Consider the following 13066-nt stretch of genomic DNA (forward strand, 5'->3'; position numbering starts at 1 on the left):
TGCAAGGTCCTGAGTTTGATTCCTGGTACTAAAAACATGTAACACTTGTGAACAGTTTGTTTTTGGAGAGGGTCTTACTTTGTAGTATAGTATAGGCTGGCTTTGAACTCTGAGGTCTTCCTGTCTCAGCCTTCTTGAGTGCTGGTATCACAGGCACACACCAGCACATCCAGCTTTTTTTTATCGGTACTGGGGATCAAACTCACCAGTATGTGCTTGCAAGGCAGGCACTTATGCCGCTGAGCTAAATCCCCAGCCCCCTTCATGTCCAGCTTGTGTACAGGCTTTTTTTTTTGATGTGTACAGGTTTTTGTGTGAACAAGTTTCCATTTCTCATGGAGTTGAGTCCAGCTACCCCATACTGCCCTCAGTACCCACTTTCCCAGCTTCCTTCCCAACTGCAGGCCTTGTTTTCTCTGAAGCATACAGCGAGTTGTGTCTCCTTGTGGTTTTCTGTCGATGTCGCTCCCGGCCGGCAGGAAGGACACACGACAAAGTCTGGCAGTGGACAACCTTTTCTTTTATTTTTCTTCTCCGTACAGCCTGCCCTGGGATCGCTCCCAGCCGAAGCCTCCTTTGGTCCGCTCCCCGCGGCTCTTTCTGGGCTTCTACTTCCGGGCTTCTTCTTCTCCCCCAGGGGTGGCACCAGTATATATACGGATACAGTGTCCAATCATGTTAAAGTAAGCAAGGCAAGCTGATTGGCTAACATCATCAGTTGCCAGGCAGACTATATTGTTGAGCGGGTTGCTTACGCGGTAAGCAGGAAACTAACGTGCTCGATGGGAGGGGTAATCTACCTCAGGCTTTACTCTTTACTACAGGCCTCACGTCCGCCAAGTGAGGCGACCGGGCTCGGGGCTGCGGCTCCCAACAGTTTTCCAGCAGGGAGGGACTGTAACTGCTTGCAGTACTCAGGATTGAACACAGGTGCCTCTACCACTAGGCAGCACCCTCGGTCACAGAGTCTCACCGCATTGCCTGGGCTGCCTCTGAACATATATGATCCTCCTGCCTCTGCCCCAAAGTAGCTGGGATTCACAGGTGTGCACAACTGTGCCTGGTCCAGGGCTGGATTTTGATGCACAGGTATTTCTTCCAGTGAATCACATATTTTTGTTGTCACAGCTAATGATTTCACATACGTTCTTAAAATGCCTGATTAAATATACTTTAATCCTGAAAAAATGTCCTGTGGAGTGACAGTATTTATCCTGTGCCCTAGGACTCCTGGAGTGTTTGCTATTGGGAGGGACAGATGGTCTGGGGACCAGGTGGGACATACCGAAGTTAGATGGCCCCCCAACATACACATCACACACAGCAACAGCCACCACGACACAAGTATTCACTCAGCCATCCCCCCCTCAGCCATCACAATATACCATCTGCTCACCACCACCTCCTCCTCAGAGAGGGGCAAACGACATGGGGTGACTCTTGTGCCCTGAGATGGGGGCCAGCTGGCTCTGGGGATGGGGGGCATTACTGCCTTAGGTGGGAGACAGGAGCTCAAGAGTGGAGCTTTGAGCAGGGCATGGTGGCACACACCTGTAATCCCAGCACTTGGGAGGCTGAGGCAAGCGGATTATTGCAGGTTCAAAACCAACCTGGGCTACAAAGTGAGCCCAAAGCCAGCCTGAACTGCATAACGAGATCCTGTCTCAAAAAAAAAACCAACTGGAGCTTTGAGGAGACACTACACAAGTCCACCCATCTGCTGTCCAGGAGGGGACCGGCTCCTGGCTTCTGGCTCCCTGGTACATACAGCAGCCCCCCAATCCCCAGCTTGTCTGTCATCTGATCCTCAGGATGCTCATGTCCAGTGTGTCCCCAGCAGGCTGCGACAGTCCTTCCTGGGCTTCACATAACCGACTCCTTCTCACAGGCCAAAGCATCGCCCGCAAGGCTGTGATGACATTTGAGGAGGGGGTTCCCTTCCTCTGTGGTGGGTTGCAGTGGATCCAAGGGCACCTCTCTTTTCACCTGGATCAACTCAGGCTCTGAGCTCTGCAACTTCACACGATCCACATAGTTCTGGAGGAGTCCGGCCCCAAAGGCGTCACCCTCCACATTGATGACGGTACAGGACCGGTCTCTAAAAGGACACAAGTGACGGGAAAGAAAATGAAAAGGGAAGGAAGCAAAGGGCCAGGGCCCATGCCTCGTGCCTCTCCTGCTGGAGTCATTAAATTTTGAGACAGGGTCTCTCTAAGTTGCCCAGGCAGGCCTCAAATTTAGGATCATCCTGCCTCAGCCTCTCTAGTGTTTAGGATTATAAGCCACGGTGCCACTGTGACCAGTTTTGAAGCCAAACTGGTTTCTAATCTTTATAATCTTTTCCCCCGTGCTATAGATCCAACCTAGGCCTCACCCTAGGCAAGTGTTCTATCACTGAGTTACACTCTCCCAGCACTCAAATTTGTGTTATTTTGAGACTGGGTCTCCCTGGCCTAAATGCCACCTCTACTAACAACCTGGGTCTACTGCCTTCTGGGGTTCCTCTTAGAACCCCACAGACGCCAACCCTCCCTCTGGAGCTTTTCCTACCTTTCCTTTTCTGTCTAGACAGGTGCCCAAAGACACACTGGCCCATTCCCTTTCTAGAGGTGCCCTGCAGCCCCCTCCCCCAAGTCCACACTCACACCAGCCAGTCTATCGCCAGGATCCAGGAGATGTCAGCGACAGGGAGGTTGACGGCTTCGAGGATGATGGCCAGGGTGAGGACCCCACCTGCGGGGATGCCGGCTGCTCCCACACTGGACGCTGTGGACGTGATGCTGTGGGCAGGGGAAGAGGAGCGGTCAAATGAGGAGGACTCTTGGTACTGGAAAGAGATGGGACCAAGTGGATGTAGGGGTCCCAGCTACAACCCCCACCCTGGATACTCACAGGATGGTGATGATCTTCACCAAGTCCAAAGGCAGCTGGTTGAGTTGTGCAATGAACACGGCGGCCACACACTGGAACAGTGCTGCCCCGTCCATGTTGACAGTGGCGCCGATGGGCAGGATGAAGCGGCTGATGTGCTTGGCCACGCCATTCTTCTCCTCCACGTACTTCATCATCAAGGGCAGTGTGGCCGAGCTACCAGGGACACAGGGCAGTTAGCGCCCGCCCACCCCATCTCCAGCAGAGCCCGCCCATCTTCCTGGCTTCCTTCCCAACTGTATCCTTTCTCCAGCCACAGGCAGAAGACGGGTGCAAAGGATCCTGCAAAATGCCAAGATTCTAAAATATGTAACCTGGAAACCCCCGAGTATAAACTGCTACCCCTCGACATATCCAAAGAAGGAAGAAATCTAAGGCAGTGGTTCCCTAAATTTTTAAGGGCTGGGGATAGAACCCAGGACTTTGAGAAATTGATGGAAATCCAGCACCTGCGCCTAGATCTAGTATCTCCAAACAAAGCTTCAGGGTCTTCAGACACCCAATGCCCAGCCCATGCACCTTTGCCTAAATATCTTGCCCTGGCAGACAGCAAGGCACACCTGGAAGAGGTCCCGAAGGCGGTGGCCAGTGGCGTCATGATGCCCCACAGGAAGCGGTAAGGGTTTTTGCGTGTGAAGAGGAAGTAGATGAGAGGCAGGACCAGGAGCCCATGGATGGCGTGGCCCACCACACAGCACAAGATGTATTTGCCAAGTTTGGTGAAGAGCTGCCCCACGTCCTCTATCTCCATGATCTTGCTGGCCACCAGGAACAAGATGCCCACAGGAGCATACCTAGTCACCCAGAGACTGGTTACTGCTATGGTCCCATTTTCCAGCCTTCCCCAGCATCAGAAGTCCAGGCCAAGCCACGCTGAAGTTTGGGTACCACACCCAGCAGCCTCTGTTCCCTCCTCTAGCCTCTCCCTTGAAGGTGGAACAGCTTGGAGATAAAAGCCTCGGGGCTTCCACCACCTCTTTGAGAGGTGTCCTCCCATTTGGATTTAACATCTGAGGGAGACAGAAACACCCATTATGTGTGGTCATTTGTTTTCTGACTTGCTTGTTCTGGCAGCAGGTATGACTTGAATCAATGCGTTCTCAGCACATCATCAAAAATAAAAGTGACGGCTTTAGACGAGATCAAGTACATTCAGGGTGGTACAGCCGTAGCCAAGTCACGGCTTCAGATCTTACTAATTCCCATGTATGAGGCATTTACAACACACTGAGCCTTTGATAGAGACTAAATTGTGACAACCCACAGAGCTCCTATTGTAAGTGTGTCTCAGTCAGAAGTAGTGGGGGGCTGGGGATTTAGCTCAGCGGCATAGGCATAAGTGCCTGCCTTGCAAGCAGGCAGTCGTGAGTTTGATCCCTGGTACCGGTAAAAAGGAAAAAGACCAAAAAAAAAAAAAAAAAAAAAGGAAGTAGTGACACACACCTGTAATCCTAGCACTCAGGCAGGAGGAAGGCAAGTTTTAGATCAGCCTGAGCTACATATCAAGACTCTGTCACAAAACAAGGTGGGGGATATAGTTCAGTGGCATAGGCGCCTGCCTGGCAACCTGAGTTCGAATCCCAGTACAAAAACATAAACACAAGGCCAAGCATGGTAGCACCTGCCTATAATCCCAGCATTCATGATGGTGACACGAGGATCACAAATTTAAGTACAATTTGGGCAACTTAGAGATTTAATGATACCCTGATCTCAAAAAACAAAATTAATGGGCTGGGGATTTAGCTCAGTGACACAAGTGCCTGTCTGGCAAACACAAGGTCCTGAATTTGATCCCTGGTACCGGAAAAAAAAAAAATTAGTTAAAAAAATTAATTAAAAAAAGACAGAGGAGGGGCTGGGGATATTGCTCAGTAGCACAGTGCCTGCCTGGCAAACACAAGGTTGTGAGTTTGGTACCAACAAAAAAGAAAAAAAAAAGGACTGGGGATGTAGCCAAAGGCTCTGGGTCCAACCCCTGTTTCAAACCCAAAAAGATCAATTAAGGTACCAGCATTTAATTCTTAGCACTCATGGAATCCAGCACTGTTGCCATTTTATAAGTGAGGGAACGGAGGCACAGAGATCACAAGTCATTTGCCCGAAGTCACACAGCCAGGGAATAGTCAATGTTGGACTTGAATGCAGGTCTGGCTCCAGGGAATGGCTGCAGGCGCCTCCTACCCCACAGCCAGGCCCAGCCTGTCCCCCTGCTACCTACCACATGATCCAGGAGACCAGCACCATGGTAGCATCATTGAAGGAGTTGAAGAACTGGATGAGCAGCTCTCCCTCAGGCCCCAGCTTCCGCAGAGCCACACCAAAGACAATGGCAAACACTACCAGGCCCAGGATGTTCATGCCATCCACCTCCATTCCCAAGGGCACCTTTGTCCAGAAACAGATGGGGGTGGAGGGAGGGACACTCAGTCCAATTGCTCAGCCATGGAGGGCCCGTCCTGGACACTCCTGAGATCCTAACTAGTCTGGGTCCAGGGGAAACAAGTGTCACCAGGAGTCACCTAAGTGAAAAGGGCTGGATATTGGGAACCCCAAGGGAGGGTGGGAACTGAAAGGGGTGCCAACTTGGGCATCAGGGAAGGCTGCCTGGAGAAAGGAGCATCCGAGCTGAAGATGAGAGATAAACCAGGTGAAGAGGTAAATCAGGTAGACGTTTCTAGAGAGGAAACAATGTTCAACAGCCAAGAAATGAGCCCAAACTGGGCATTCAAAGAACAGAAACTGGGCATGATGGCACATACCCGTCCTAGCATCTGGTAGGCTGAGGCAGGAGGATCCTGGGCAGAGGCTAAAGTGCGGCTGTGGGAGGGAGGCTGGGGTCTGACTCCACAGGGACCCACTATGCGTAGACTATGACAAGAAGCCTGGTCTTTTAGAGGACATGCAGCACAGCCACTGAGATTTGCACTGTAGAAAGACCCCTTTGGCTGTCAGGTTGGACACAAGATGGGATGGGACTGGGGATTGGGAAAGAGAAGCTCCAAGTAGGGGAGGGCTGTGGGGAAGCAAAAGTGAGGATAAAGTGCAGCCGCATTTATAAGGTGGGAAAGGCCAGACCTGGCAAAAGACTGCAGAGTTTCAATTAAATGCCACGCCAGTTAGAAGACCCAGAAGGCAGACAAAGACTGGGCCAGGAGCCAAACCAGAAAACCGCAGCGGTGCGACCCCGCAGCCCTTCGCTCACCTTCACCATGGTGTGGTTGAACGGTCTGTGTTGATAGACGGTGGTGTACTGTGGGCAAGGTTTGAAGAGTCAGTGTCAACTGTCACACAGCCCCAGCCCTCCTCCCGTCCCCAGCCGACAGGCTCAGAGCCTGCCCTAAGCTTCCTCTAAATGGATTTCCCCTGCCAGCAGTGATCCCATTAAGATAGGAAGATTTAGCATTCTGTTTCCTAGTGGTAAAGCCACCTGCTAGATCACCTGTCACACAGCTAGAATGAAAACCCACAGGGTGCTCCAGACCCATATTCCCCCTTCTCACTGGGAAAGATGAATGGGTTTTGGGACTACACAAGCACCTACAAAATCACCTGTAATATGTGACCACATGCATGCTCCCAGGCTTGGCCCAAAAGTCCAAGGCGAAGTTATGAGTGGCTGTCTTTCTCCTTGCCCACCCCAGCAGGGGACACCCCTGAGGACTTACTGATTTGAAGGCTGCAGATACCAGGTTGGAGGGGAAGATGTTTCTGTAGGAACAGATAGAGGGGTTACTAAATGCAATCATGGGGAGAGAACAGGGTTGGAAAGGGTGGACTGGCCTCCTAGAGGGCAGTGAAGGAAACTTTTGAGGCCCCATTTGTACCGCCCCTCCTCCATGTCCTGCCAGGTTTCAGACACCCTGTTGAAAAGGCTTGTATGCATTTCCAGGGTTACAAGTCTAAGCTGGCCTCCTCTAGCCCTTGAAGACTGACATTTCAGGCCCAGGGCATTGTGGGTTGTAAGAATGCTGGGCTAGGGGCTGGGGATTTAGCTGGGGCTGGGGATTTAGCTCAGTGGCATAAGCGCCTGCCTTGCAAGCAGGCAGGCAGTCGTGAGTTCAATCCCTGGTACGATAAAAATGGAAAAAAGATAAAAAAAAAAAAAAGAATGCTGGGCTAAAGAGTGGCAGGGTCACCCCAGCCTTAGCTCCACCCGTGCAGCTAACTTAACATTCAGGCCATCTTGCATCAGCTACTTCCGGGAGGCCTGAGAAGGTTAGTTTTTGAGGGGCTGGCCTGCAGGCAGGCAGGCAGGCAGGCTAGGGTGTGGTGCAGGAGGATCAGGGCGTGTTGGAAAGTAGAAGTGAGAGGCCAGGAGAAGGCGGCAGGGCAGCAGAGCAGGCAAACACATCATGAATATGCATGTGCACTCACACTGTGTGGTGCCTGCCCTGAGGGAGTAAGAGCAGAGGGCCAGTTCCAGTACCTCCCAGGACTAGGCATTCCATTCTTACAGACAGCCCTGACACAAGCATTATCACCGTATTTCACAGAATAGGAAATGGAGGGACAGAAGGGCAAAAAGAAACCCTGCCTAGCTAGAAAGTGACAGAGCTGGGATTTGAACCAGACTGTGTGGTACAGTAGAACTTCGACGTGTGATGGTCATACAGGTGTGCCCATGAACATGTGTTTAAGTATGTGCTCAGCCATTTCCGTGGCAGGCAGCATCACCAAGCAGTCTGCTAAAGGGTGTTAGCTCACAGTAACAGCTGTTGTGAAGCCACAGGTCTGCGTGTCTAAGTGTCTCCACAGGTGCCTGTGTCCATCTGGGTGGCTGTTGTTGGAAGGCCAGGTGACTGTGGCCAGCCAAGTGTGTCATAGCTGTTTTGGTACTGTTGAGGGGCATAAGGACCTGGTGCTCAAAAACAAATAGTCTGGGGTGGGAGTGCCCACCTGCAGTCCACAGCTAGGCTAGAATCCAGCTAATCTCACTCAGCCAGGAGGTATCACATTCTAAAATGTGAAGCCTAGCCCTGTGGAGTCCCCCATCTCACCACACTAAAGTCCCCAGAGTGGGAAGACTTGTTCCATGATACAGTTTCCTCCCGTAACTTCCAGGAAGTCCCCAAGCCAGAGACACTGAATCAGAGACCTTAAAGGCAAAGGCCTCCAGACCCCACTATCTCCCAGCTGGGGGAAGGAATGCAGTCTATTCCCCTTTAAGGGTGGTAGGGCTGACCCAGAAGACAGAAAAGGGAAGTGCAGGCCAGCTGGACTGGGAGACAGAGAGGGCAGGCTTAGAAAGGCAGCTGTGTCTGGGTGACACATGGTGTGAGGCTCAGAAGGAGGAAACTCCAGATCTCCTCGGGTCCTCCTGGGGCTCCTTATCCAAGAGTCCCAGTCCCTCTAATACTCTTCCTAAATCTTTATTCCAAAAGCTCCATATCGTGGGGTCCTTGGGCACCCGAAATTTCCCTTCCACTGCTGCGGATATGCAGCTGTTGGGGTGGGTCAGCATGAAGCTTCAGGTCTAGCTGGAGGGGTACTCAGGCTTCCCATCCTCCCAGAGTCCCATGCCTCTGGACAGACCTACGTCCCACAAGACTACCAAGCATTCCTCTTCCTTCTCCAAGACCTCCTTGTCAACCTCATGTAGGGTCCTGCTTATACACTCAGATTTAAAACCCCCTCCCCGGGAGTCCGGATCCACCCTCCCTAGTGACCAGCCCTCCCAGCCAGCAACCCTATGGAAGGATGTCTCACTCTAGAGGACCCAAAGTCCTTTCCTGTCCACGTGGCAACTGCCATATTCCTATCACGGGGTGTCCCACCCCGCTCAGGAGGGAAGAGAGGATGTCTGACCTTACAAGATCCAGGAACGAATCCACCACCTCCTTGCTGGGGGGCTCTTCCGCGGGCTGGGTGACAGAGGTGTTGAGGGCAGCAAAGGCGGCACCCGGCTGTAGCGCCAAAGCCAAGCCCACGCCGAGCGCCGACGCGAGTAGTGTGGTTACCAGAAAAAAGAGCAGCACCCAGGCGCCCAGGCGCCCGAGCGCGCTGGGGTCCAGGCTGGCGGCGCCGCTGATAAGGCTGCACACCACCAGCGGCAGGATAATCATCTTCAGCAGGCGCAGGAGCAGCTCTCCTGGGAAGGCGAAGATTACCAAGCGATCGGGTCTTATCGTGCCGTTGGCCCCCGACACCCCCAAACCCAGCGCCACGCCGGTCACCACGGCTGCTACGGTCAGCAGCACCAGAAGGTTGGATCGCAGGAAGCGACGCACCTGGCGGCGGGAAAGGCAGCAGCTACCGGCCGTCGCGCCTCGGTCCTCTGTGAGACCCAGCTCTGGGCCACTGTTGGCGGTAGGCTCCGCCGCCGTGAACCCCTTGGGGTCGGCCTTGGGGGGATCGACCACCATGATGGGCTGCGCCGGGTTCCTAGACGCCAGGAATTGGGGAGCGTTTGGGGGCTCTCTCCCAGGACGCCCGTCCTTAGGGTGGAGAGTGGGGTTAGAGCGCCCAGAGACTGCGACCTTGCAGGATGCCTTGGAGTTGGGAGCTGAGCTGCTCTCAGGACAGGGCGTTGCGGCTCCTGTGCTCTGGCCGGCGGCGTCGGACGCCCCCAAGCGCCTGGCTTTCTCAGCCCTGGGCGTTGGGCATACAGTTTTTCAGACTAGGACGTGAGGTCCTTGGTTGGCTCGCGGAGGTAGGGAGCGCCTTGGCGGCGGAAGTTGGCAGGAAGCTAAATCCAGGTGGCGAAGATTCGGGACGTCTGGCTTCGGGAACCGAGGACCCTGGGTCCTGGAATCCGAGGGTAGTGCGTCGGAGCCGGGAAACCGGGAAGCAAACCCCAGGAAGAAGGAGCTTAAGACTCTTGGGTCCAGGAGGTGAAATTCAGGCCCCTCGCTACGGAAAGTACCGGGACTGAAGAAAATAGTGAACCGCCAGAGAGGGAAAGCGCCCCGGGAGCGCCGCGTAGCTCTGAGCCCGCTCAGCGAAAGCTGCCAGGATTAATGGCCGGGCCTGGGTTTGAGAAGGCGGGGTCAACCCGCAGGATCCAATTGGCTGTGGCGCGTTCCGAACTCCCCGGCGAAAGAGGGGCGGGGCTGAGACCCGAGAGGGGCGGGGCTGAGACCTGGGAGGGGCGGGGCTGAGACCCGAGAGTGCCCCAGTAGCCCAAAGTAGGCTAAGAAACGAGGTCTGTAAGGGTGCGGCCGGGACGGGCGGGACCAGGGAGGACCAAAGGCGGGACTGAAGGGGCGGGGCATTGGGAAATTGCTTTTTAGCGCCAAAGAAATAGCTTTGTTGATTGGGGCTTGTTAAACCACAAGGAAATGCAGGTGATCCTCAAGTAGTTCATTTGCAAATCAGCTCAGCCTCGTATTTTTTACCGCTTGAGTTCTGTCTTTTGTTGTCTCTCAGATTTTAAGTACCTCCGTTGTAAAATGCAGGTGACAGAAGCCTATCCCTTATATGATTGCTGTAAAACTTGAATGAGACACAGTTCTTCATGTTTTTGTTTTGAGACAGGTTCTTGCTGAGTAAATCAGGCTGGCCTTCAACTCACCACATAGCCCAGGCTGGCCTAGAACTGTCGGCGATCCTCTGCCTATCTCAATCTTCTGAGTGCTCACTGGATAATGTTTACAGTTCATTTACTTATTTATTTTGACGTTATCTAACACCTGACACAGCCTCAAGTTTCCCAGTTTCCTGACTTGGACGCAGATGAAAATAATGAAGTTTGCCGGGGCCCAAACTCACCGCCTGAGCAGGGCATTTGACTGGTTTTCTCTGAGCCTGCCTTGCACCCTCATCCTCCATCGGAAACTGTTACTGACTCCTGCTCTTGATGCCTCTCCAGGAATGGAGATTTCCTTCGAGGGACTATCATTTACTCTGAGCACAACGTCTGGTCCTGTGAGAGTACGGTTAGGGACCCAGCAGTCACTGTGACAGTTGTGGCTCTGTCTCCCTAGGTCTTAAAGTCCAGTGGAGGAGACAGAGCCATCCTCACAATGATGACACAGCGACATGATTGGGAGGCAGGGGTTGCGTCAAGGAAGACGAATACAGCTGGAACAAGAAGTCAGATTGCTATAGTTTGAAAATGGTTTGTGGGGTTGGGGATTTAGCTCAGCGGCATAAATGCCTGCCTTGCAAGCGCACTGTCATGAGTTCGAACCCTGGTACCGATTAAAAAAAAAGAAAAGAAAATGACTTGTCCCCAATGAAAAAATTTTGCCCTGAATGGGAAGCTGCAGTGGTGGGAGGCTGGGAGGCGGAACCAAGGGGCTCTATCTTGAGGTTACCTTCCCCGCCCCTAGACAATTTACCTGTGGCGCGAATTGAAGTCCAATGGGTTACTTGTGCATCAGTAATGCCCCTTAGGCACCACCTCAAACCTAAGCTATATGTATGCCCCATACCACGTGTCCGGCAGAAAGAAAGCCAGATCCCGGAGGTCATGGAGTCTCTCCGCATACTTAAAATAAAGGCCACTTTTTTCTCATATTGCTATCTTTTTAGCCGCGCCGAAAATTCTATCACCCAACTCATGCAGGGATTTAATCCCCGAAGATTTATGGTAATAGTATAAGGGAATTTAATGTATCATGTTTCGGGGTGTGGGAGATTAGATTAGTAGGAGGGATCTTGATGAGGAGATGAAGCAAGGTTTGGTGGCTCCTGCCTCTAATCCCAGCCGTTTTTTTTTTTTTTAATCCCAGCTCTTTGGGATGCTGGGGAGAGAGAATCAAAAGTTGGAGGCTCTGATTGGACAGCTTAATAATTTCAAAATTAAAAATTAAAAAAAAGCTTTAAAATAACCAGCCTTCTAGGGGCTGGGGATTTAGTTCAGCAGCATAAGTGCCTGCCTTGCAAGTGTGTGGTCGTGAGTTCGATCCCTGGTACCGATAAAAAAAATAAAAATAAAAAAAATAAATAACCAACCTCCAGTGTTTCATTAGAATCAGGAAAACTGACTCATCTGTGGCCTATTCCAGATAAAGGAAATGACACATAAAAACCACAGAGCTGAAGAGCTGGGAATGTTCCAAAGCAAACATCTAACCTAGTTATCTCCATCCTCTGGTGACCCATTGCTCCGTGCTAGATTAGGTCCAGACTCCTCAGTTGGGTACCGATTGATTCAGTAGTTCATGCCTTCAATTATTCCACAAAGCACATGAGCAGAATAGAACACCAAGACCATTTAATAGCAGGAAACGCCCCACCACCACCACCATGTGCTGACACTGACCCTGGGTGGTTCCATGATTCATCTACCAGTTTGGTCTCTGTATCAAAGGATGCTTGAAGCCCTCATATAAAATGATACAGTGTTTCCTAGCACTCATGCAGATCCTCTGCATGTACCTGCATGTGTGCATATCTGTGTGTGTGTATGTGTGTGGGGGTGATGGGAATTGAACCTAAAACCCCACATGTGCTGGGCAATTGCTCTGCCACTGTGTGGGAGACAACTCCAGTGACTCCCTTTAGAGAATCTAAAACAATTGCTGTGACTTTGATTACTTGGAGACTCATTTTCTTATGCTGATATGTAAAAGGCTTCCTTCTCTCTTCAATTGGCTCTGAGCATTGCAAATACAGCTAGCCAAGGTGCTAATGTGCAAAGTCTATAGCCATCAGACAGTCCTGTTTCCTCGCATGGTGCTCTCCCCTTCAGGATTGAGCTGGTGAGATGTTAGAGCAAATAGCTCCAGGAATATCAACTGGGTAGGAGCCTCAAATAAGAGGCTATGACTCCCCAGGGCACAAGAGTTTGCATATCAGAAACCAAACCGAAGCGATAGCCCCCCAAAACAAGTCCACTGCTATCATAATTGGGTTATATAAATTGATCCTTCTGCATATCTTTATCTCTGCAAATTACAGAGATGCCATTCTTGCACCTGGCCAGTCAGCTCAAGTTACTCAGTAATCCCCAACATCCTGACTATCTCTCATTCCTGAGTGACCCCACTTTCTTCACAAGATAATAAATGCTAGGAGAGGCCTAGGATCAAGGCCTTTGCCTGCATGTCCTCACGAGGATTGGACTTGGGACCCTTGGCTGCCCATAACTTGGAACATGTCTTGGTGTCTTTACTCTCACCATGGGTTGGTTCGGTGGTGGTAGACTGGAATTAACTTGCTAGGATTCCAATAACATCTCAATGGGATT

At 51.8% G+C, this 13066-nt stretch overlaps 1 protein-coding gene across 2 annotated transcripts; it reads right to left on the minus strand.

Moving 5' to 3' along the window:
• Nucleotides 1–499: 499 nt before the first annotated feature.
• Slc1a5 (solute carrier family 1 member 5) lies at nucleotides 500–9895 on the minus strand. Of its 2 annotated transcripts, XM_063252941.1 has the most exons (8): nucleotides 8740–9891; nucleotides 6600–6642; nucleotides 6137–6184; nucleotides 5153–5319; nucleotides 3492–3725; nucleotides 2893–3087; nucleotides 2646–2780; nucleotides 500–2098 (listed from the first exon to the last, which is right to left on the minus strand). In XM_063252941.1, the coding sequence occupies exons 1-8, from the start codon at nucleotides 9294–9296 to the stop codon at nucleotides 1864–1866; spliced, it is 1614 nt and encodes a 537-aa protein (XP_063109011.1). In that variant the 5' UTR covers nucleotides 9297–9891; the 3' UTR covers nucleotides 500–1863. The 2 variants fall into 2 exon arrangements, with proteins under 2 accessions (XP_063109011.1, XP_063109012.1); XM_063252942.1 differs by lacking the exon at nucleotides 3492–3725 and having other exon boundaries at nucleotides 8740–9895.
• Nucleotides 9896–13066: the final 3171 nt, after the last annotated feature.

Source organism: Cavia porcellus, unplaced genomic scaffold (assembly GCF_034190915.1).
Source record: "Cavia porcellus strain 051 isolate PalLab524CR breed Dunkin Hartley unplaced genomic scaffold, mCavPor4.1 scaffold_7, whole genome shotgun sequence".
Taxonomy (NCBI): domain Eukaryota; kingdom Metazoa; phylum Chordata; class Mammalia; order Rodentia; family Caviidae; genus Cavia; species Cavia porcellus.

Coding starts and splice junctions, on each gene's coding strand:
- Slc1a5 (XM_063252941.1), bottom strand. CDS start 9,296: ATGGTGGTCGATCCCCCCAAGGCCGACCCCAAGGGGTTCACGGCGGCG. Junction 6,185..6,599: donor TATCTGCAGCCTTCAAATCA/GTAAGTCCTCAG, acceptor CCTTGCCCACAG/TACACCACCGTCTATCAACA. Junction 5,320..6,136: donor TCAACCACACCATGGTGAAG/GTGAGCGAAGGG, acceptor TTCTGGACAAAG/GTGCCCTTGGGAATGGAGGT.